Below are 23,372 nucleotides of genomic sequence, written 5' to 3' on the forward strand. Positions count from 1 at the left end.
GGCAGAGAAATATACAAAATAATGGCAGGCCAGGCCCAAAAATTCACCTGTGATGGGGGCTTTAATGCTTTTTTAATCTATGTTGGGTGGGCAGAGTTAAAAAAATACTAAAACAGTTTTAGTAATTAAATGGTTGGGAATTCTTTTCACAGAAAGCCATGCACTATTGTTGTTAGAGAAGGATGAAGTACTGGCGTATGAGAGTTTGCATGCCTGTGTGTTCCTCAATCTGTTGTTGGGTAGTGGGTGTAAGGAGAGAAAGCTGTTCTTCCTGCAATGGGTAAGGTAAAGAGCTGAAATTGTGCTTCCTGATTTTAATATATCTAGAGAGTATCTACATCATTTACATCTGAACATGGCTTTCTATCAAGGCTTCCTGCACACAAAGCAACAGTGATGCATTGCCTTACCACAGCCTGACTTCATCTCCAACCGTGTGATTCTTTATTATGGAGCCAATAATAAAGGCAATTGCTGGCGAAGCCCAGAAATTGTGACTGGCACACGAATCAAGCACTTCTGGTAAGCTTTGAGGGAAAAGCAGAGCATAAACCCTTGATATTAACCTTCAGATAGATTGTGATTAAAGACCTCGGCCTGTAATTTTAATTATAATTCTCTCCACGGAAATGAGAAACAGTAGGTAATGGAGGTCCAGACATGGCTGCTTTTTTGAACGCTGTATCACCTTTGAAAGATTAAGAAGGAAATTTCTTTTTACGAAATACATATTACAGCGCAAGTCAGAAATGCAGCTGGGATCATTCTTGTCTAAAATTAGATATCTCGTGTTTAGTAGATTGCCGAGAAAGGTTGTTCGACAACAGCCGACGGAAGAGCCAACACACAGGAAGAGCAGGGCAAACCCGACGCGGGACGCAGCGGCTGCGGGGCGGGCAGAGAATCATAGAATCACAGAATGCTTAAGGTTGGAAGGGGCCTCTAGAGATCATGTAGTCCGACCCCCTGCACACGCAGGGTCACCTAGAGCACGTGGCACAGAACTGCGTCCAGAGAAGGAGACTCCACAACCTCTCTGGGCAGCCTGTTCCAGGGCTCTGGCACCCTCACTGTCAAGAAATGTTTCCTTAAGTTCCTGTGGAACTTTTAGTGCTTCAGTTTGTGGCCATTTCCTCTAGTTCTGTCGGTGGCCACCAGTGAAAAGAGGCCAGCACCATCCTCCTCACCGCCTCCCTTGAGGTACTTCTAGACACTGCTCAGGTCCCCTCTCAGCCTTCTCTTCTCCAGCTGAACAGGCCCAGCTCCCTCAGCCTCTCCTCGCAGGGCAGATGTTCCAGGCCCCTGATCATCCTTGTAGCCCTGCGCTGGACTCTCTCCAGCAGCTCCACATCCCTCTTGTCCTGTGGAGCCCAGAACTGGACACAATACTCCAGATGTGGCCTCACCAGGGCTGAGTAGAGGGGCAGGATCCCCTCCCTCGACCTGCTGGAGACGCTCTTCTTAATGCACCCCAGGATCCCATTGGCCTTCTTGGCCACGAGGGCACCCTGCTGCCTCATGGTCAACTTGTTGTCCACCATGACACCCAGGTCCCTCTCTGCAGAGCTGCTCTCCAGAAGGTCAGTCCCCAGCCTGTACTGGTGTCTGGGGTTATTCCTCCCCAGGTGCAGGACCTTGCACTTGGCCTTGTTGAAATGCATGAGGTTTTTCGCCGCCCAGTTGTCCAGTCTGTCCAGGTCCCTCTGGATGGCAGTGCAGCTCTCTGGGGTATCGGCTACTCCTCCCAGTTTCGTGTCATCAGCAAACTTGCTGAGGGAGCACCCTGTGCCCTCAGAGGGGAAGGACAGCATGGAACCCCTGGATAAAAGCACTTTTCCGCGGGCACAGGCTGCTCGGGGCGAGCAGCTCCCCAGGCTGCAGCGATGCTATCGCTAAGCCACCCCGCTCCGGCCCTGGTTTTGCTCTCCACACGCCGGACTCAGAAGATGCCTGAGGACACTAAGGCATTGCAGTCATGAATGGGAAATGAGCAACACTCTCCTCTCCATCTCCCCCATTCTCTCCTATTTTTTTCTGTCTAAATGCAAAGATTATATTTAATGAAGGCAGGCATTTTATTATTTTTGCAAGGAGGCAGGGGCTTTCCCGAGGGATCTGCCCCTTCCAAAGTCGTCTGAAGCTATCAGGGGAAAGTGCCCTTCATGGCCATACTCAAGCCACAGTGGCAATATCTACCCTGGATGATATGGAAAGACCATGGATGGCTATGGAAAGACCAGGCCCTGGGCACTACGGTGACCAGAAATGGTAAGCGAAGAGCAAGCAGTGCCAATGAGCAAGAAGCCCACCAGGGCACTGACTGCTGAGCAACAGTGCTCTCAAATCCTCTCAAATCCTGCCCTAACCTCAATGGACATTGTGGAAGGGTCACAACATTTTTCTATAGATTCAGGCCACTCTTGCTGTGCACCAGCTACATTCACCCATCACTCCTCTTCGCATGTGCCATAACACTATGCAGGTACCACATGGATGTTCCATCTCTAGCTTTGATTAGGCTTAAGGAAGAAAGAAGGAAGGAGGACCTGAGCAATACAAGTTTAGCTCGGTATGCTGTCTAAGAAGCCAAGGAAGCAGAGCTTCCATGTGAATGAAAAATGATACGAGATGAAGCTAGAGTCTTCCCCTTTTCCAGACATAAAGACTCTCTAAATGCCTGTCAGATACACACGTTTTCTTAAAAAAGAGCTACACCCCCTCTACATCAAGAGCTGTGTAAGCTGAGCTGCGCAGACCCCCAGGAGAGGGTCTGCTGCTTGCACACATCACAGTGCCTCTGCGGAGCCTGCACGCGTGGTGGGGAAACGCGACAGGAGCGCCAAGGCCATGCGGCAGCTCCAGTGTGTGCCCGGCCCCATTTCAAACCCAGCGGGATGATATTTGATGTTCCTAATGGGTCTCTTAGCACTCTGTTCGTCCCTTCTCATTTACATCTAAGAAGCTAATGATCATAGAATTTTTATGGAGATTTTTTATAACAATTTTTATCTTTTCTGAGAAATTACTTCCATAATTTAGAAGCAGTAGCTGTAGAAGTGTATTTGCCTAAAACAAAATTTGCAAAGTTGACTGGACCCTGGAAAGCCAACTAATCCGTAGAAGTCTTTGCACCAGCTTCAGTGGGAATGGATCCAGACCCTACACACACCGCCAGACTTCACGCAAGACAACTAACATTGGATTTAAAAAAGAACAAAAGGAAAAGAAAAAGTGAAAATATAACCAGTTGTTTGTGACATACAGAAGAAAATTGGTTTCATCTGTAGTCTATCGCTGCCTCTTTGAATTCCTAATTCACAGCTAAAACCATTCTCTTCTTCCCTATAACTCTTCCATATGTCAGTTAGGTCCATTCCCTCTGCTCTATTCATTTAAACCTTTGCACCTCTATTCCCCTGATTCCAGTTCTACTGGGTAAGCCCAGCAGAGAGGGAATTTGATCATCTCCCACCAGCTCCGTAACGGAACCCTGTCCTGTAAGACAGCGGGACACGGTCCCACACAGCGCCCCGTGCTGAGTGCGCAACAGAAAGTGGAAATAAAAAGCAGTCTCACGGAAGATAACACGCGCACCCAGTTCCAGTCTTCTGAGAATCCTTGCTGGCACACTTAGAGCTCTGTTATTTCACAACATATAATTGAAGTAGGCTGTTTGGAGGAGAGGAAGTTTTTCTCCTACCCACTCGCTTTCACCACCTCTGCTGATTCTGTGGTAAGACTTTCATCGGGAAATGTTACCTTCATAGGGAAGCTGCACGGAGCTTTGAGATACAGCTATGCAAAAATCTCACTTCTGAAGAACCAGCCTCATACTCCAGTTCCACTTGGCTCAAACTCCCAAATCATCAGCTCTGCACGGAGCAGGGAGGCAGGTGCAATAAGGTCCTTTGCAGAGTGTGTAGTGAGGCCAGGTACGTGTGGCCCTGCCTGCACTGCGGGTGGGGAGAGCCTCAAACACGTGTGTGAGCTTCCAAAGCCTCAGGGCCTGTGACTGCAGTCACAGGACACACATCTGATGTACAAAACGATCAGGGAAACCTTTTTTGTGTCTCAGTGGTCTAAAAAGAAATAAAATTGCATGCGGGCCAAAACACGCCTTTGATTCAACTTCTTGTCCAATAAACGAGAGAGTAGAAAGTGTTACAATCAGCATTCCAACTATTTCTGGAGGCATAAAATGTTCTCTATAATGAATGCATTTAACCACAGTGCTAGGACTTGACAGTACTGATCACAGAACATCTACTCACCAGGTAATACTGCCAGACTGAAGGGGGTCCTTCACAGAGATGGAGCCACTGCAACCTCTGCACATGCAGGGCACCACGACCCGGGTTACTGCTCCGAGCACGGCCCACCAGTTACTAAAGGCTGTTCCGTGAGGCTCGTAAAGGAGACATTGCAAAGCAGTCTTCTGCCATATAGCTCGCATACATTAGCCCATGAGATCTGGCAGCAAGCTCAGAGGAAGCGAAGCATCCAAGTTCTTTTCTGGTTTGCCTGTAAAATAGGGCACATGGCATGCTCTCCTTGCGGCAATTCATTTTGTTTGGCAGGCAAGTCAAAAGGGTTCGATCCCTGTCCAGTAAAGCTTCCACGCAGGAAGAGCCAGAAATCATCGCAAGCAGGAAAAAAAGAAAAAAAGAAAAAAAGAATATTTTTCTCCAGCTCAGACAAGGGTCTATATTCAAAACACAACTTTCTTTTATGAAGAATATATCTTGACAAGAGCAGATACAAAATAAGGGGCTCCACTCAGATTATTTACTTTGAGATCACCTTGTTCTTCCTTTGTATACTTGGTCACTGACGTGCAGAGAGGGGCAACTTGGTTTCATTTGCTTTTTAGAAGAGGCAAAAATGTGTGGACCCATCCACCCTGGCAACAGTGTTGTAGAAAGTTGGGTTGGGGCCTATCCCTAAGCACCAAATAGTGGGAGAAATGAAGAACCACAGGTGTGAATAACTGGTCAACCTGCCAAGGAGGGTGCCAAGGAGTTCCCGAGGTGCTGAGCAGGCTGCAGAGGGCCCGTACCCACGCACGGGCACGCAAGGCCGGTTCCAGGCACGGCCCGTCCAGCTCAGCAGCATCTCGCAAGAAGGGAGGTTTTCGGTGTCTGCTTCAGACACACAGTCACACGGAAAGGCTTTATGGGCTTAGACTAGTTTTCCCTTTAGGACTGGAGCTACGGCGGAGCTGTTGAGTATCAGTGTCCCATGCTGCCGCCCCACAGCATTTTTCTGAATTATCTGGGAAAAAACACATAGACATCTCTCTAGAAACTGCACAGTGACGTGCACAGCTGGAAGATCCTTCACCCAGCCAGTAAACCTGCTGGCCTCGGCCACTGCAGTTTCACTTAAGCTTCAGCAACACCCAGCAGTGCCATGACAGTATTACACCTGTCGCCCCCAACCCTGTGCTGCTACAGCAGTTACAGCGCCCGGAGCCAGGCGGCCGCTCGAGTCACCCGCTGCTTCCGCTGCTCGGTGCAGGAGAAGATGCGCATAAGCAGCTGTCTGGATCAAAAACACATGCAAGGCCTCCAGTTCCGTGAGAAATGTGTCCGCACCTGTGTTACCTCCTAACTGTTATCTGCTGATCTGCTTTCTGGAGGCAGCGTGGGGGAAGAAGCTAGTGACTTTTTTTTTTTCCATTGCACTGCTATCATCCCACTTGCACAGCAGCACTGCTGGCTAAGATGCTCATCCATCAGACATAGGACAAGGAGCAATCTTAAAAGCAGTAAGGCCCTGAGATCCATAGGTAGCATCAGCTCACACATCGCTGAATAACCTCAGCCAACGTACTGCAGGGTAGTCTGATTGAGGAAGTTGTTGTATGTGAGCTAGTTTTGCACTGTTAATATCCTGCATTCTGATTTTTATAGCTCTTCTTTATTAGGAGTAAAAAGGCTTCGGACAAGATCAGGATCCTGTGGTGGCAGGATGTCCAACACACAATACTGTCACTGCCAGGAATGGCTCATGACAGAAATAGCCCTGGCAGGCTATGACAGTATCATACACACTTTAATAGGGCATACGAGGATTAGGCATTTTCTTCAAATCCTTCAGGATGTCTCAGGCCCACCTTGGCCTTTCTGAGGGCCAATCCAGTGCTTTCTCTGCAGGGCAGTTCATCCTCTCTGTCAACGACAGGGGAAAATTTTACAAAACTGCAGCAAAATTTTCTTTGGGTAAAAGTACCTGGCTAGTGGCCACTTGGCAGGAAAGCAAACACGACCAGTGATCTGTTTTCCATCCTATTGGATCTTTCAGTGTTTTAGTAATAGTTTCAGCAGGGAACAAGAAATCTTGGGGCTTGTGAAAATAATAATAATAAAAAAACCCTACAGTTAAACTAACAGTCAGATCTTTGTGACAAAGAATCTGCTGGGCTCTCAGCTCCCATAATGCAATACACAACACTGACTTAACAGCTGAGTTTGCTGCTCAGCTCAGAATTTTTGCATTAAAATAAGCCCTCTTCAACCAGCTGCGATCAGCAGGTCTTCGTCCTGCATCTCATCCACCCTGTCTAAGTGCTATCGCCATCTGCATCTCTGCAGGGAAGGCAGAATCATCCCTCGGACTCCACTCAAGGCCACTGTACCCTACTGGAGTAGACAGTGATAATTTCTGAAAAATCTAACCATCTACTGATACTCCACCTTAGGCTTCGTTCATAATCTTCCTCCTTTATTTGAATTTAGGTGAAAGCCAGGCAGGTTTTATCGCAGTGCCTGAGAAATGCTATTCAAATACACTCCCTTTTCCAAACTTCAATTTAGAGTTCCCTGCTGTTCTGTTCATTTTTGCCATATAAAGACACAACCTTTCTTAAATGCCTGCAATCACGGGAGCAAAATTCAAACTCAAGTGCCTCTGCCTACATCTGATCAAATGTAACTCTGAGTTCAGAGAGGCCGCGTTGCTATTTCTACTGCACTTCAAAAGAATGAGGCTTCTCTTCTGTCAGAACCTCTTCTTAACAATGTGCAAGGCAAAATTAATATTTCGCATACTGCATTCCCAGCAGCCAACAGTAGAAAAATAAGTTTTTAGAATATTCCAACTGCTGACATGATTTCTATTAATAATTTGTCGAAAGGATGTAGGCCAGACTTCTGGAAGCATATGCTGGGAACTGCGCATGGCAGAGGCCTGGCGCCAGGGCCTGCTCCTGCCCTGCTCCGGAGGGATCCGTGCAGCTCATGGGGCGCAGAGGGGCAGCACGAGAGCAAGGCAGCGGCCCCAGCACGAGGGCAGGCGCCGCCGTGGCCAGTGTGCGCGGGATGGCACAGCCGAGCTGCCGAGGAGCAGCAGCACCGGTGGCCGGGGGAAAGAGGGCCAGAGCGGAGCACAACGCCATCTCTGTGGCAGCTCTCAGGGAGCTGCAGCACCCACGGAGCAGGGCGGGGGAAAGGGAGGAGCAAGGCCAGGCAGCAGAGCCAGGAAACGCTGCACGGTGAGAAAACCGCTGCCACAAGGAAAAGCCGAGAGGGGAGAGAAGCGCGAGGCCTCCAGGGCACCGGGGCGGCTCCGCAGCCTCCCGCGGCAGCTCCCGGCCTGCCCAGCCCCGCTCCGCTCTCCGGCAAAACTCCCCCGCCGTCCTCGAACAGACACCCCCCAAAATGGGTGACACTGAAAGAACGGCACCAAGGGCTTTAAGACGGCGGTGCTAGCAGGGTTGTGGTATGGAAATAATGTAAGGAGTGAAATACTCATTTAACTCAAGTCCCAGAGGAATACTAAGCTTAGATACAGATTCCAAGTGTGAGTGAATAAATGATAATCATTGAAAGCCAACTGAAACAACGCAAGACATGAATTTCGAAAACCAACAGGAGAAGTATGCCAAAACTGCATCACTGCTGCTTCCCCTTTGCATCATGAAAAGGCAGCTTTGACTCAAAGCAGTGCCATGTACGCAGGTTTCCTTCATCCAGGAAGACGTATTCTGTACAGTCTGGAAAACAAAATGAAAAATTCACTCTTGGTTTCCCACACAGCTCCACCATAAGAATTGAATCCCTCCAAAAATGGAAAACTACTGCATTTTGTACAGGCCTCCAGGAGTCCTGTACCAAAAATGAGCCTATTCATCTCCCCACTCTCACCATTAGTCAGGAGTCACCCAAAGGTCCTAAAGACTTGAGAGAGTAGAAGAGGGTCTCTGTGAACTCCTCTCCATGGAGAGAGCCACAGCTCGCGTTGCCTTTCAATTTATCAGTGCACCAACTAATTTACAGGTGGGAGATCGGCATCATCTATGCCCCAGGATGAGCTGTGAAAAAGATAACTGCCACGTGCCTCAGCTGAAGGATGAGGGATAATAATGGTAAGAGCTGCCCTTGCACAGCAGGGCCCTTTACCTTCGAGCCTCTTTTGGACAGCTGCCCTGTTCTCACCCCTTACTGCCTGAGGAGAGGCTGCTTTAACAGCCAGCACCTACAGGTACTTCTCCAGCTCGAGGCTTGTCAAAAAAGAAATACAATCTGCATTAACTAAGGGTCTGAATTTAAGGCAAACTGCATCAGATTCTGTTGGGGATACTCACATTCATAACTAATTCAATCTTAATTAGATTTCTCTTAATTAACTTTTGAATCTAGAGCATTTTAGCTGAATATATGTCCACATATGCTTAGCACAGTTCAGACTGGAAAACTGAATTCAGGTTCACTTCTCTTGGGATACAGATGATCCAGTTACATGACATGGGCTGCATTGCAGGAGCTGCTTACACTCCCACCCAGCCCTTCACAAATGTAACACCTGACATGGTAACGTAAATGTCTTTCGCTGAGGTTAAACCTTACCTTGTAATTGCTGTGGGATAGGAGCACCTGCACCACTCTCAGCTGACAGCGTGACCTTCAGAAATACAAGAATTTGGTAATGCAGATAAGCCTGTAGGAAGAAAAGAGAAATCATATTAATAGAGAAAAATAGAGAAAGGAGCTGTTCGATGGACCTCTACTATATCACTGCATGATAAAACGCTGCACATTTTGTGACAACCTGTCACTGGTGTCCCCGACGCACGTTGGGACACGCATCTGGGGAAAGCCCTATCACTTTCTGAAGCATATTGGGCCTGCCTGGAGGGATGGACAAGACCCTTCCTTCCTCCTCTGCTCATGCTGTGCAGTCCAGAAGAGCTGTTTTAGCGTGAATTTGTATGAAGAGGGAACAGCAAAGCAGGGACATAGCGGCAATTTCTTGTCAACAGCGTGGCCCGCAGCTGCAGCTTCTGAACAGGTCTTGTTTTCCCCGTGCACAGCGCCATCAGGGTTTGAACACGGGGACAAAGCACGCTTGTGCCTGAGGCTGGTGCCGACGCAGAAGGGATGCCAGGCGCCGTGGGCTCTCCGAGGCAGCCAGGTTGCAGCTGTGATGGAGAGGCCTCCTGCGAAACACTCACCTGGAACGTCCCCCCAGCCGCTCTGCACAGCTCTCCCTGGTGCCCAGGAGCTGCTGAGGAGCTCCCTGCCCAACACGCTGCTCCTGAGAGGGGCATTAGGCTCATTAAATGTCGGAAGCCTTTGAAATGCGGGAGACAGGTTTAAATGCCTTGTGCATGACAAGTGAAGCCTCAGCTCTCTCTTGTATAACCTGTATTTTTTTCCTTCCTACAAGAAGATTCATTGACCTGAAACAGGGATTACTAACTGAAAGACACACTAGATGATTGAGGATACCAGGCAGAAAGCCTCACTAATCTTGGCTAATCTTATGCCAGCTTGAACTCTGCTTTCAAAAATTGCTGTTCAATTAGTGACGTAACAACTTACTTCCAAAAGAAAGACTGATTGTCTTTAACCTTTATCATTTCTCTCTCATCTATCCTGCTTTAAATAAAAGTTTGCTGTGGCTTCACAGCTGGGGTTTAACCTCCAGTTCACAGTAGGCTTTGTGGTTCATTGAGGACCAATGCTGGAATTCTGAAAGTCCCAATCACTGGAGTCCAAATGGGACATGGGGGCCCCTCAGGAAAAACAGCACAGGTTCCTCCGCACACCCTGACCTGGCATTACAAGAAAAGGTGGTTTCATGGCACATTTCTCTGCTGTCTGACACACGCCAATTGCTCAGCAGCACCTCAGGGGTTTGAGGTGCCTGTACTCAAGGAAAAGACATAAAACTCCATCACTAAATGATGCGGTGAGGGCAGAGGGCTGTGTGCCCCGAAACCCGCCGCATCTTGGGCAGGGTGGTCTGGCTGGGCGATGCCTTGCCTGTCCCCATGCCCGTCCCAGCCCTCGCCAGGCAGAGCCACTGCTGCGCCCGGCATGGAGTCACTGAACGTGACAGTGGCACTAAATCCCCGTCCGACTCTCCGGCCGTTGTGGATGCTGTCAGAGGCAATCTTCTGTCCAGCGTCCCTTTTTAACAGGCTGGGCAGTCAAACAGGCTCATTCTTTCTGCTTCGCCCTGCGGAGCTTTCGCTCTCAGCCAGCCACTGCTTCCATCCTGGGGATTTAGAGCCGCTCCGCGTTTCTGCCTTGCAGACAGGCAGGTCGCTCAGATAAGCAGCTCTTGCCAAGCAGACTGTGTAATCTAGAGCCTCACCTGCTCACTTTTGGTTCTTTGACCTACTCAGAGTCAATTTGCTTTCTCAGGAGAAGGTGCAGCTGTTTGCAGCGGAGGAGGAAATACAGAGTTCATGATGTGCTATAAAAAGAAAAGCCAGCCGACAGGTCTACACTTCCTCCCAGTTGCTTTGCTTCTGGCAGAAAAAGAAAAAAGAAAAAGAAAATGCTGTTTGCTGCTGCACCTCAGACAGCAACGTTGGGTGTTTTCCATAGAAAATCCTCAGGACTGGCCACCTCATAGAGGGGTCTCTGCCTACTTCTGAGCCCAAATGCCTCAGGGGATGAGGACGAGGTCTGTGCAGCTGAGAGGAGCCCTTCCTGGTTGCCCTTTGCTTTTCTCGGACACAAAGGCTCATGTTATTTGTATCACAATTCTTAACAGAGCATTTTTACCAAAAAAGGGATATTATCTGCTCCACAGACCCTATGTGGGATTAAATCCCACATGCTGGCTGCGGCTAGCTGCAGATTTCTTCATCTTTCCCCCAGCCATCCACTCATTTTCTTTCCTGGATTTTCTTGGTCAAACAGGGCAAAAAACTTACCTAAGAGGTGCATCCTGAGGGCCTGCATAGGACAAACTGTCACTTTTTGACATATACAGTGTGGCTTCATTTCTAGGGTTTCTACTCTTTACAACAAGTAGGAAATGCAGGAAATGAAAGGAAGTAGGCCCTGGCAAATTAATCTTCCCCTAAAGCCAACAGCTAAAATAGATGGGTCTGAATTACTGCCTAAAAACACATAGTTATGAAGACCATTTAGCTGCCTGCTGAAACTTTAGGTATTTGCACAGCTAGGACCTGTCTCTTTTCACGGGATAGTTTGGATCTAGACACCTCATTGTATAAAATAAAAGTAATAAATAAGAATTCTTCACCAAGCCTAAAACTTTTTCACATGTACATTGTTACTAAAATTATTTAGTTGATTTCCACATCCTATTCATGTAAGTAATGAGAAGAATCAAAATTGGTGCCGTTCTGTCTTCATTAATGCTGTCATCTGGCTCCAGGTTGGACACTTTCATCTGCCCTTAACTTGCTGCCTAGCACGAACATTTTTCCTGTGGACATTTTTGTTCATTTGATGTTAATTATAACATTCTTTAAGCATTAAAAAAAAAAATCCCTTGCAACAGCCTTTATATAAAAGAGAAGAGCATGGCAGAATGCGGACCGTGTTCCCGCATGACCACGTCTCCTCAAGGACTGCAGCAAGGAACTCCAGCTGAACCGTGACTGTAGGTTTGCTGCAAACGCTCCCTGCAAGTCTGACTCAGAATAGCACTGAATGGCAGTGAAGGCAAAGCACGCCCCAAGGTCACCCACCACCCCCCTGTCTCAGCAGCTTCGCCCCGGTGCCTTTGCGGGGAGCCCGGGCCCTGTGGCAGCTTCTTGCCAAGCTCCTGGGGCCAAGGAAACCCTGCTGGGTTTGTGGGATCCAGACCCGCTTATGGAAACCTTCCAGCTGCTGCACAAGAGGGCACATTGGGTTTGGTGAGATGGTCATGGCCCACGGGCGCGACAACCAGCCGTGCCCAGGGCAGAGCCGGCTCTGCAGTCCCTCCCGCAGCCCTGGCCAGGCAGCAGCAGGCCACAGCGCTTCGAAAGCCAGGGACCAAATTCAGTGCGGACTGATGCCTTCGGGAGAAGGAATTTACTGAAATCACCCTGCGTTTCCATCAGGATGGAAGCAACAGAAACAATAACTGACATTCACAGCCAATCCCGGGATTAGTCTGGCTTGTCGTGCTTGCATCGCTTTGCAAAACGCCCGTGAGTCAGCATCCTCGCACGATGATGCCGCTAAGTGGAAGTCACTGGAGAGGCCTGATGCGGGCACGCAGCACAGCAGAGCCAGCTTGGAGATCTGCACTTACCCTGGGCAGTAATCCCTTCCGCGCTTTCTCTTCAGTATTTCTGGGACCTCCTGAAGAGCAGACAGATCTGCTATTAAAATTGCTTCAAATAAGAGGAACAAAGGAACAACTCTAAGGATGCATCTACTCTGTCATCTCGGGCACCGTGAGGGCACCAAGGGTTGCACCTGGATCTTGCGGAGGAGCAGAAACCTGGCAGACCTCCTCTGCTGTAAAGACACAGGGGAGCAGCAACCCATGAGCAAGTTTTCTCTCCCTTTCCTTGCAGATTTGTTCCGCGTCACAGCCCTGCCCCTGATTGCCCCTGGGAGCCGCCATGGGGCTGGCCTGGGCCGGGCTCTGCCCCACAGCGTGGGCGTGCGGGCGCCGGCAGGGCCCGACGCGGCGGGCGCAGCCCCCATGGGCCACAGCAGCCCTTGCGCCACGCGGCTTTCCCAGCTCAGGAAAGGAGAAACCCGGATTTGCCGTGACAGGCGGGAGCTGCGAGTGCCCGTAGGCGGCGCGGCCCCGGCCCGACCAACGGAGGGCCCAAAAGCGGCCTGCGCACGAAGGCTGCAGCCGACTGCTGCCATGTTCTGCAAATTCCCAGCACGGCTTCGGTTTGGGGCTTCTCGTGTGGAAGGAGAAATCTTCCGCTGCGCGGAACACTTCCTTCTCGCTGCTTAGAACCCATAAAACCAAGAGAAGACTGAGGCAAGCCAAGAAAAGGAGCCTGTAAAGCAGATTTCCCTCAGTGCCAGGAGGAGAGAGGCCAGCTGAGGGCACGGGCTCTGGAAGGCCTTTGCCCTGGGAGGGCACTGCAAAGCCAGCAGCCGCCAAGCGGGGCCCGGGGCCCTGAACGCTGAGCTGAACAGGTCAGCACATCCAAACGAGCAAGAAACTGTCTTCGTGTATTCATATAATCTTCAATATTTTGCCATTACTTTCACGTTTGGAGAACCCTGGCTATGAAACGCAGCAGCGACAGGCACTTTGGCCATGTGCTTTGCTCAGCAGGGCCCAGCAGTGCTGCTCTCCTCCCCTGGGTTTCTCGTGGCAGTGCCATACTCAGGAAGCTGCAGAACTCCCCGCTGCTCTTTGCTGCTGATCCCCTTCTCCATCCCTCCGCATCATAAGCAATCACAGCAGCTCCTGCTCTCTGAACCATAATTTGTGTCTAGTTTCTAACTGGATTATGTGTAGCTGGTCCATGAGAACCTCTCTGAGGGAGCATACAGATAAACCATCTATATTCCTTCATTCTGCTGGCACATATGTGCATCCAAACAAGCTAAATTAACACTGGTCTTTGTCTACTTGCAATCTTATCTCCATCCTATATAACAAATATCTTATTTAGCTGCATTTTCAGCTGCCACCTGAAACTAACGCTTCACCTGCAATATGCAATCGCTTCCAAACCCCAACTTCTTGTTTAAATTCAGTCCAGAGACTGAGAATGAACTACAGGCATTCAACCAAGTTGACTTTGAGGACTAATACTTCTAGTTCAAAAACGATCATCAATTTCATCTTACAAAAATACCTGATACATCACTGCAAGCAGAAATATCAATGATATAATTTGTAATTCAGCATATAATGCATAATTCAGCAGGGGAAATACCTCCGGTAACACCAATAATTCAAACTGCGGCTGTAATCATTCATCCTCCTCCTGGTACCGTGGAGAGAACTGTTCACAGCTCACACCTGTCAGAGAGACCTCTTCATTCTGGTCAGGAATTGCCTGAAGACTGTGATTGCTGCAGATTTTCCTGGCTTTAGTCCATGGATATTTTCTGAAAATACAACTCAATTTATTGCTCATGAACTGCTTCAAGTAATTAATGAGTGCAAAAAATTATGACCTGTTTGATCACGAGCACGCTCATGTTGTAATACATCTTCCACAGAAAGGGCTGGTACAATAGCTTTCGCCTCACATTCCTGGGGGGAACGCTCACAGTCTCAGTTACTAAACTCACCTGGTTCCCTCAACGTTAATTTAAAAAGGAAACCCTTTTTTTTCAGAGACCTGGCTCATTGGAAGTGCTGTGGAAAGCAAATGCCAGACACTCAGCCCAAACCCACACAAGAGCAACCCAAAGGAAGGTGCCAGATTATTTTCAAATGGTGTTCGTGTGCTTCGGGGCTTGGAAACAGCCCCCATTCTTCCTTCCTTCCTTTTTTTTTTTTTTTTTTTTTTGCCAGCAATACTTTTAATAGGCCTTTTCTTGAATAAAGCGAGTGTGAATTGTGCTGATGCTCCAGCACAGGATATTGCTGGGAGTTCACTTCACATTTGCTCAGCTTGCAAGTGAAACCGCACACGGAGAGGTGGGTGCCTCTGTCCACCAGCAGCCTGGACTCATAAACCATGACGAGCCAAGCCCACCGTGTCCGACGGATCTGGTGAATGAGGTCACAGGCAGGATTTTCTCCTGCATTTGGAGTTTAAAGAACAATTTCACCAGCGAGTCACAAAACAGCAATGATCTCTCCCAGGCACCTTTTTAAACTTTTTTTTCCTTCTCATCCTGGTGCTAATGGTAAGTAGCAAAATGTTCTCACACTGACCTGCCTGAGAGGATTGGGCTTCAAGGGAGCCATAGGGAAGGCTCACAGGGATTTTGTTTTTTTTTTTTTTCCCTGTGCTTACCCTGGCTAAAACCACACTTAAGCTCCCCAATTTCCCTAGCACGCATCTAACAGGCCTTTTTTCCCTGGCACTCAGACACCCACCTTGCTAAGGCAGACTGCTCCCCAACAGAAAACTATAAACAGCTACAGATGAATGTAAGACAAAAACCAAAATCATTCCTTAAATAACTGTTCCTAAAATACCATTCCTGCCCGTCATGTCCACTTCCCATGTATCCCAAGAGACTCAAAATAGTATTTCTGGAGCGAAACCCTCTGCCTGAAACCATTAAATCTTCCTTGCTTCCCAGGAACACTAGGACCAGATGTTTTCCCATCTCCTTTCTCCTACTAAGCACCTCACTTTACAAGGAGAGTATCTCAGATTCACTGAGCATCATCTGCTCCCGCAGCAACAAGAGATGGGACCACCACACTCAGCCCTGCAGCAAGCAGAGGGGAGGTGAGAAGAGATTGCTCCTTTGACCCTTTAATCTTTCTCCTTCATAAACCTTCATGAGTTAGTCCCCTGGGCGACACCGTTGTCTATTGCTACAGGAATGGGAAGGAGTCCAAGGAGGCTATGACCTAATGTTTCATTTTGCAAAGACAGACGGAAGAGATGGATTATACAGGAAAGCTCTCGCTGTGCATGCAATTATCTGATAAAAATCTATTTTGGAAGATGAATCTCAGAAGGAGGAACATGCAAAACTCTCATATGTGTTCACAATGGGAGGCTGCAATATCCCTTTAAAAACAGGGAATAAAATTAATGAAAAATGATATGGAAGAAGGAAACAGACCAAAAGAACAACATGGTGCTTTAATTCATGCTGAGTTTAGGAGAGCGAGGAGGAAGAGGTCAGCCACCCTGGTCAAGCCAGTATATGAAATCTGGTAAAAAAAAATATCCCTACTGATTTAAGGATAGTTACCTCTGCAGACAGCTAGGCTAGTTCAGCTATGTTTCCCATGCCTCATAGCCAAATCCCTTTGTGTATTTAGGATGCACGAGCACAGCCTTTGCCTCCCCTCTCCTCCCCTGGGACCAGGTGCCTATACAGGCAGAGGTCCCTCGCGCGAGGGCACTGCCGGGGGCTCGGCCTCGTCCTGTCTGGGACGTCTGCAGCACCCAGACACGCTGGGGACAGCTGCCCCTCCGCCACCCCGAGCCGAGGTGCCATTTGGTGGGGTTAGACGCATGCACGGCATCCTCGCCGGCGTGAGGCCGCGCGCCTCCTCGCACGCGTCTCGGAAGGGAGAAATGATTCGTTTTATTTTATTGCACTGACTGCTGCTTCCGCAACCGCCCCAGCGACTCCGAAAGGGGAATGGGCGAAGCGGGGGCGCACACAGGTCGCAGGTCCCCTCTCGGCGCAGGAAAGCGGCTGGAAGCTGCTCTGGCTGCGCCGGGTTCTCCCACAGGCACACGGATTTCTGCTCCCTGCGTGTCTGCACAGAGATAGATGCACCGTGGCCATGGCACAGCACACGGCGTGGTACCAAGCACGGCACGAAGGGCGCGTGCCCGCACGGGACAGGACGCCTGGCCACGGCCTCGCTCCGCACAGGCGTGCAGGGCACGGGGCGGCAGCTGCACGCAGCCGGGGCACACGCGGGAAGTCCTTCTCTCCAGGAAGATCTGCCCTTTCGTTTGAAGCATCAGAGAAGGGAGAAAAGCTGAAAGGCGCTCAGGCCAGCAGCTTCTGTGCAGACGCAAGGAGAGCCTTTTAAAGTGAGAAAACTCCAGCCATTTGTATGTTTAAATGGAACCACGAGAGGCACAATTCTCCTCCTCATCCACTCTAAGCACTGTTTTCATGTAAACTCACCCCACGATGAAATAAAGGTAACCTCGAGGACCAAGTGCGACCGTGCACCCTCATAACATCGTGTGAAACGTGAAGGACACCGCTCCCCTACCTCGACAAAGAACAAATACACACAGAGAGAAACAAGACTGGATCTGAACAAGTATGGCAAGTTTACTGAAATAACATTTAAGGCATCTGACCTTTTCAATAATACAGTTCCTTTTAGAGCGGGACCTTCTTGCAAGCAACTTATCCAAGCTCTAACACACTTTTGCCCGAGTCTCACTGGTTAAATCTGGGTTAAATCACTTTGAAAACAAGGGTCAAAGTTGTTTCATAGCTTTACTCTCTCAGTAATGTGCAACATGAACATAATAGTGTTATTAAGAAGTCAAAAATAACACAGTAGCTATATAAGATTCTTCAATGGTCAAACTTTCAGCAATTACTTTTTGTTAAGTTCAGAAAATTAGCATATTTGTTAATCAAATTAATTTAAAAAGTAGCTTTTCAAAATAAAAGCAATGCTTTAAATAAATATAGTCTTTTTATAAACATAAAACACTTAGTCCTGTTAAAAGTAACACAAACACTACACGTGAACACAGTACTTCAGATTGAAATGAGCATTGTGAGCCACACTGCGATGGTCAAGGACATCTTGCTTTGAGACATTCTTGGTCTCCTTTCTACAGCAGCACAAAAAAAAGGCATCCAATTCTTGAAATTGCCCTAAACATTTGATGTGTGTCAAAACATTTATAACTGATGAACAAAAATGATGGTACCCTGTTTTGTGGGTTTTTTGCCAGGCTATTTCTCTGCACTACATCTTTAGCAGTTCGGCAGCCTTGCTGAGTTTCTAGCCCAGCGCAGTTCACTGCTGAAAGCAGAGGCAACCAGACCCTGATGACTCTGCCCCTCCAAAAGGATCATGAATCCATGCAACGAAAGCAAGATCCGACCTCTCAGCCGCCTTCCAAAGCCCACAGCTTGTGAAATCCATAGAACCTTCCCTCAAAAATACCTGTCCCGCCGGGCGCTGCAGGTCACCTTCTGGGGCGACGGCCACTGAGGAGTATTCACAGCTCTCACCCTTACAAAGGGGCTGACTAGCTATGCTCGTCACGACACAAGGTAAACGCGTATCAGCAAAGACGGTAGCTGTCCTGCAGATCTAAAATGTAGCAATGATTTTCTGGAATGAAATAAAGTAGCTAATTCTCATACAGATTATCTGGATGTATTCCAAAGTGGAGATTGCTAAAATTCAGTGAAATGTATATCTGAAATCTAATCACAATCTATCCAAAAATTCTGACCACTTAGTATCTCAGTTTTAATTGTTCATTAAAAATCATGTTCAGCATCTGCAGCTTCCATACACTGGTTTTGCCCTCACAAAAAGAGCCACTGGTGACATTTTGGTTGGATTGTGTTTGTTTAAAACGGCGTAACAGTAATGTAATCTACAGGTTAAATGATAAAAGCTAAAGAATAATAAAAAAGCACAAAACTGGTACAAGTACTCTCTATTTGTTTTGATCTTCAGAAGAAACGGGTCTCCTCAAAGATGGCCAAAGAATAAATTAGCAAGTGGCTAATGTAATGCACAAAAGGGTGTCTACAGGGTTTGCATGTGCGTACACAAACGCACTCGCATTCAGACGGCTTGGCTTCGTTAGAAATCTCACTATCAGAGGGTTGAACTTAGATAAATTAACTGCATTAAAATACTGACATTGTGAGAACTTTAATACTATCAACACCCTGCAGAGGGCATTCCTGTGTGAATTTTTAAATGCTTTAAAAAAATAGTTTAGAGTTACTGAAATCTCTGACAAACGTGGCAGCTCTTCCTTCTCTCACAGCCTCCCGTTCTCGTCTCCTGTGTCCTTCTCCTGTATGGCCTCCAGGCCGCGCTTGGCCTTGGCATCCGCGTGCGCGCCCCCGGCTCGGCTGAGGCCGCACGACGAGCACGCCAGCTGGATCTGCCTCATGTTCTCCAGAGCCTCGTTCTTGGCGTTCTTCAGGAGGTCCCCTTGTCCCTGGGAACAGGAGCAGAGAGTTAGGGGTTGTAACTAGCCCCATCTGTAACTAGCAGGAAAACTACTTACAAAATATTCAGAAATGCAAAAAGGAATATTTATAGCGTTCGCAAGATCAATATTCCATAAAGACAGAAGACTCTGTGACAAGAAAATAAAAGACAGAGATGTTTCTCATTATTAAAATTCAGCGACGCTAAGAACTTGAGCTGCTCTTCCCCTTGTGTCACCTAAGCACTGCTTCGAGTACAGCACTGCACACAGCTGTTTATACACGAATGCAGAAGGAACACCTACGCCGACTGAAAATGCCACATGAGCATCCATGCAGCTGCCTCGACCTCCCCCTAGCACCGGTGCTCTACAAAGTCTCGGAGGAGGTCCCAGATGTTACGGCGAGACCCTCGGCACACGGGAAGGCTGATGGATCACGGGCTCTCCTGCCCTTCACAGAGCAAACCAGCCACATTGGCAGAGGCAGCACGGCACCTTCCAGAAACGGGAGCGTCTCTTGGCTCTGCCATTCCCCCAGAACAAGAGGAAGGATTTATCCCACATCGATGACCACAACTCCCTTTTTGCCAGTGCCTGGCACCAGATTTAGCGCACAGCAGCATTTGAGTCCCTGCAAACAATATTTTCACTGAAGAAACAATGGGAGCTTGCAAATCCCTCGGCGCTGGTAAACACCACGCGGGGAACAGCGGCAGCCAGAGGCAGCATCCGCGCCCGCAAATGCGACTGCATCATCTCCCGATGACATGAGTTTGTCCCTGCTGAACAATGTAAATCACCACAGATGCGAGGAATGCGAGCTAATGCTGGAATAACAAAAAGCGCTGGGAGTCAGCGTGGAGCTGTGCAATTTGGTATGAAGCACTTTCGAAGAGATTTGTATCTCAACAGCATGACAGTTATGGGAATACACAGACAAATAGCTTGGAATCCAGTGAGCAGACATGGCTTAGGAAAACAAAACAAGAATAAATTTTATGCAGCACATTTTTCACATAGCTCTGATTTTGCTTTCAGGACAAAGGTTGAGTTTATGGTTAAAGGCAACAGGCTGGGTCCAAGAGCTCCGTCTCCGCTCGGCAATCCCGTGTGCGGGTACCGGAGCGGCAGGGACGGCGTACCGCAGCACAGCTGACAAGGTGGAAAAGCAGCATCATTAACGACACAGCCACGTTACCAGGAAAGGGGCAGATTTTTCAGCACGCTGGACTGTTTATTTTTGTCTCGCCTGCACGGGACTGGAGACATCGAAGGCTGCATCAGCCAGCAGACAAAGATCAGTGTACTCACGCATCATACCTGTGACTTCTGAGGCACAAATCGGCACTAGGTAATCATGCTCAAGAACGGAAAAGTCCCCTTAGCCCAACAAGTAACTCAAGATAGGTGTTCCTCGAGCACCAGGAATGCCAAAGCCCAAAACCTGGGAGAGATATTGCAATAGAGGTGACACAGGGCTGCTGACCATGAGGATGAAAGCCGAGTACCCAGAAGCACTCAGTTTCCCCTTGGCTTGGCCCGGTTTGCCTTCGTTTAGACTCATTGTGTGGAACCACATCCTGCTCCTGAGCCGTGCATGGAAGGGGGGTATTCCCTGCCATGCAGGAGCAGCACAGCATGGATACTGCTCCGTGGCAGACACGAGAAGAGCCTCAGCTGAGTCTATGTTGCCTTCCTTGTTTCTTCTTCTTGGGTGCGTGTGAAGCACGGGAATCTCTCAAGGGAGGCCCATAAACCGAGTCTTTGGTTGAGGTCTCTCCATGAGACTCATTTAAGGAAAACTGCTTGGGATTCGACACCCTTCACTGGAGGATGAAAGGCTAAGTCTGCCCTGCCAAGACAAGCACCCAGGAAGCCATGGTACTTCACACCCAGGGTGGCAGTACTGAGCCATCAGCTCACTGCCTCATGCATATTCTAATTTCACATTTAAATAACGAGGCAAGTCAAACAGATTAGAGGAGCAGGTTCAGTCTGCAGCAACGCGTGATGCGTCTTCTGCTTCCAAGAGCACAACCGCACTTCCTCAGCATCCTTCCAGGAGTCTGGAGGCATTCATATCTCACAGTGTTGCTAAAAATGGAAATGGGCTTATCAAAACAGAGCGTAATTTCATTCATGTGCAGATCAATTAATCTATGTCTTAGCTTCTTTCTATTTTTTTAAAAATTTTTAAACAGCTGGTTCATTTGACCAAGCTGAAGGAGCAAAAATGACTTTGAATCATCTGTCACAAGAAAACTAATGACAAACCAACCCCCAGTGACAGAACTGTCATAATTCTAGAGACACCATAAAAAATATCTGTGGGCATGCTCTGTTTGAAAAGCCATCTGTTTGCTTTGAAAAACTGGCTGTGAACGTAAGCCACTTTAGAAAAATGTCACCAAAATTGTGTCAACGCCTAAGCAAACTGAATACTGGATAGATCTGGAGTAAATTTCAGAAGTATTATTCCACCAAAGCAGCCTCCACACAGCACCGTGGTGCAAACGGGCGCGCAGAGCACAGGGCCCTTGCTCTGACACACCAAGCACCTCTCCTTCAGACCCGCGCCAGCTGCACCGGCCCGTTCCGCATCCGCCTTCCTTCTGCTACGGGTGTCGCCAGCCCTCCTGAAAACGAACACTACTGAAAAAGATCAAACCCAGCATCTGGCAGGACACTAAACTGAGCCAAGAGATTACACAAGTGATGCACTTCAAAAACTGATCAAGGGATATATCTTAATTAAGAATTAGGGAACATTTAATGTTAGATTCCAGATACCTGACTATTACTAACCATGTAACTTCTGCATAATACTGTACAAATAAAACAGACTGTCAAGAAAGGGTAAGATTATAAGCTAAGCCTTTACCTTGGCTAATAGTACTTAGAACACAGGAAACATTTGACATGGCTTTAAATATTGCTCCCTTTCAGTGACATTCCAGGAAGTCTTTAAGAAGGATAAGAATAATTCTAGACATACACTGGCAGTGGTCACAGATGGGAAGAACTCTGTATGTTGTTTTATATTTCGAATTTTTGCAAAATCAAACCAGAACTTCTGAGTCAAGTCCACAGCTGATTATATCCAACAACCCAAACCCTGAGGAGAAATGACAGGAAGAGGCGATTTAGGTAAGCGGGACCATTTTGTGACAGGGTCCACTACACTTTTTAATAGATGGTGCATATATATTTTTTTCCATAAATATATTGGTATATGTATGTGTATTACTAATTACTATTTCCACCCCTGTGTTTTCCCAGAAATAACCCTCACGGTTTATTTAACGATCCTTTGCTTTTCCTGAGCAGCTCCTCGGGCCGTCTCGAGCAGAGCTCCAAAGCCCCAGCCCGGGCAGCAGGCTCCATCCGCGTTACAACATGGGATGGACGGGATCGTTGAAGCCCACAGCTCTGCCCTGGAAGGCAAGGGGATCGCCCAGCACAAAAGCCTCCCTTCACCACCAGTGCAGGGGGAAATCCCATATATAATGATATTATATATCCATGAATATGTGTGCGTATATATGTATATATATACACACTTAACTTTTTCTCAGGGAAATAAGCTTTTACGTTATTTAAAACACAGAAATATCATCACTCACAAACCCATGAGTGGCTGGCTGAAAATGTCAGACACAACCAAATAAAACCACCGTAAGCGCCGCGTCTCTTCACATTACCAAACGTCGACATTTCGGATGAGGCACTGGTAAAAGTGCCGCACAGGGTCATCAGTGCTGAGCGACTCTGAAAAGCAAAATGCCGGGGACCCGTTGTGCTATTCCACTAATCTCTGTGGAGGCTGCACTTACAGCAAGGGGTGCCTTTTCAAAGCGTGGCAGTGGGAATTTAATTCTGTTTAATATTAATAGGGGAGGCACACAATTAAATGGTCACGCATTGCTTTGAGAATGTAATCCTCAGGAGGGAATAGTTAATAAAATAATGCAACCGCTATGTTAAATTTATCACAAAAAGCAGATACTTTTCCATGCCTTCTTCAAATGTAAACGTGGCAAAGCTTTGATATGACTTTGATTATTATGTATACCAGTTTCAGAACAGCGGTCAAAACAGACTATTTATGAACGCAGACTTTAGAAAATCCTTTTCATTATTACTGCATATCATTTGTCAAGAGATTTTACTTTATTTTCCATGATGAAGACCATAACTCAGGTTAGTGCAAAAATTTACTGCAGAAATTGTACAAAAAGTGTATAATCCCTTAATGCACAGTAAAAACATGGGAGTGGGAAAATTAGTTGCTCCACAGGAGAAAGAGGGGCAAAATCTACTTGCCAAGTAGCCCTATAAGAAAAATTCACTTCCCAGCAGAAGAAACAAAGAAAGGACACAGGAATAA

General features: G+C 47.8%; 1 protein-coding gene across 1 annotated transcript in view; it reads right to left on the minus strand.

Moving 5' to 3' along the window:
* Positions 1-18,159: 18,159 nt before the first annotated feature.
* The window catches only part of PLCL1 (phospholipase C like 1 (inactive)), a 109,989-nt gene continuing 104,776 nt past the window's right edge, over positions 18,160-23,372 (minus strand). Inside the window, 1 exon segment of the mRNA XM_088534727.1 lies at positions 18,160-18,991. Within this exon segment, the coding sequence (XP_088390853.1) occupies positions 18,809-18,991 (183 nt within the window). The 3' untranslated portion in view covers positions 18,160-18,808.

The sequence above is a fragment of the Tinamus guttatus genome, unplaced genomic scaffold, assembly GCF_059628265.1.
Source record: "Tinamus guttatus ecotype Peru unplaced genomic scaffold, ASM5962826v1 Tinamus_guttatus_pri_ptg000592l, whole genome shotgun sequence".
NCBI lineage: Eukaryota > Metazoa > Chordata > Aves > Tinamiformes > Tinamidae > Tinamus > Tinamus guttatus.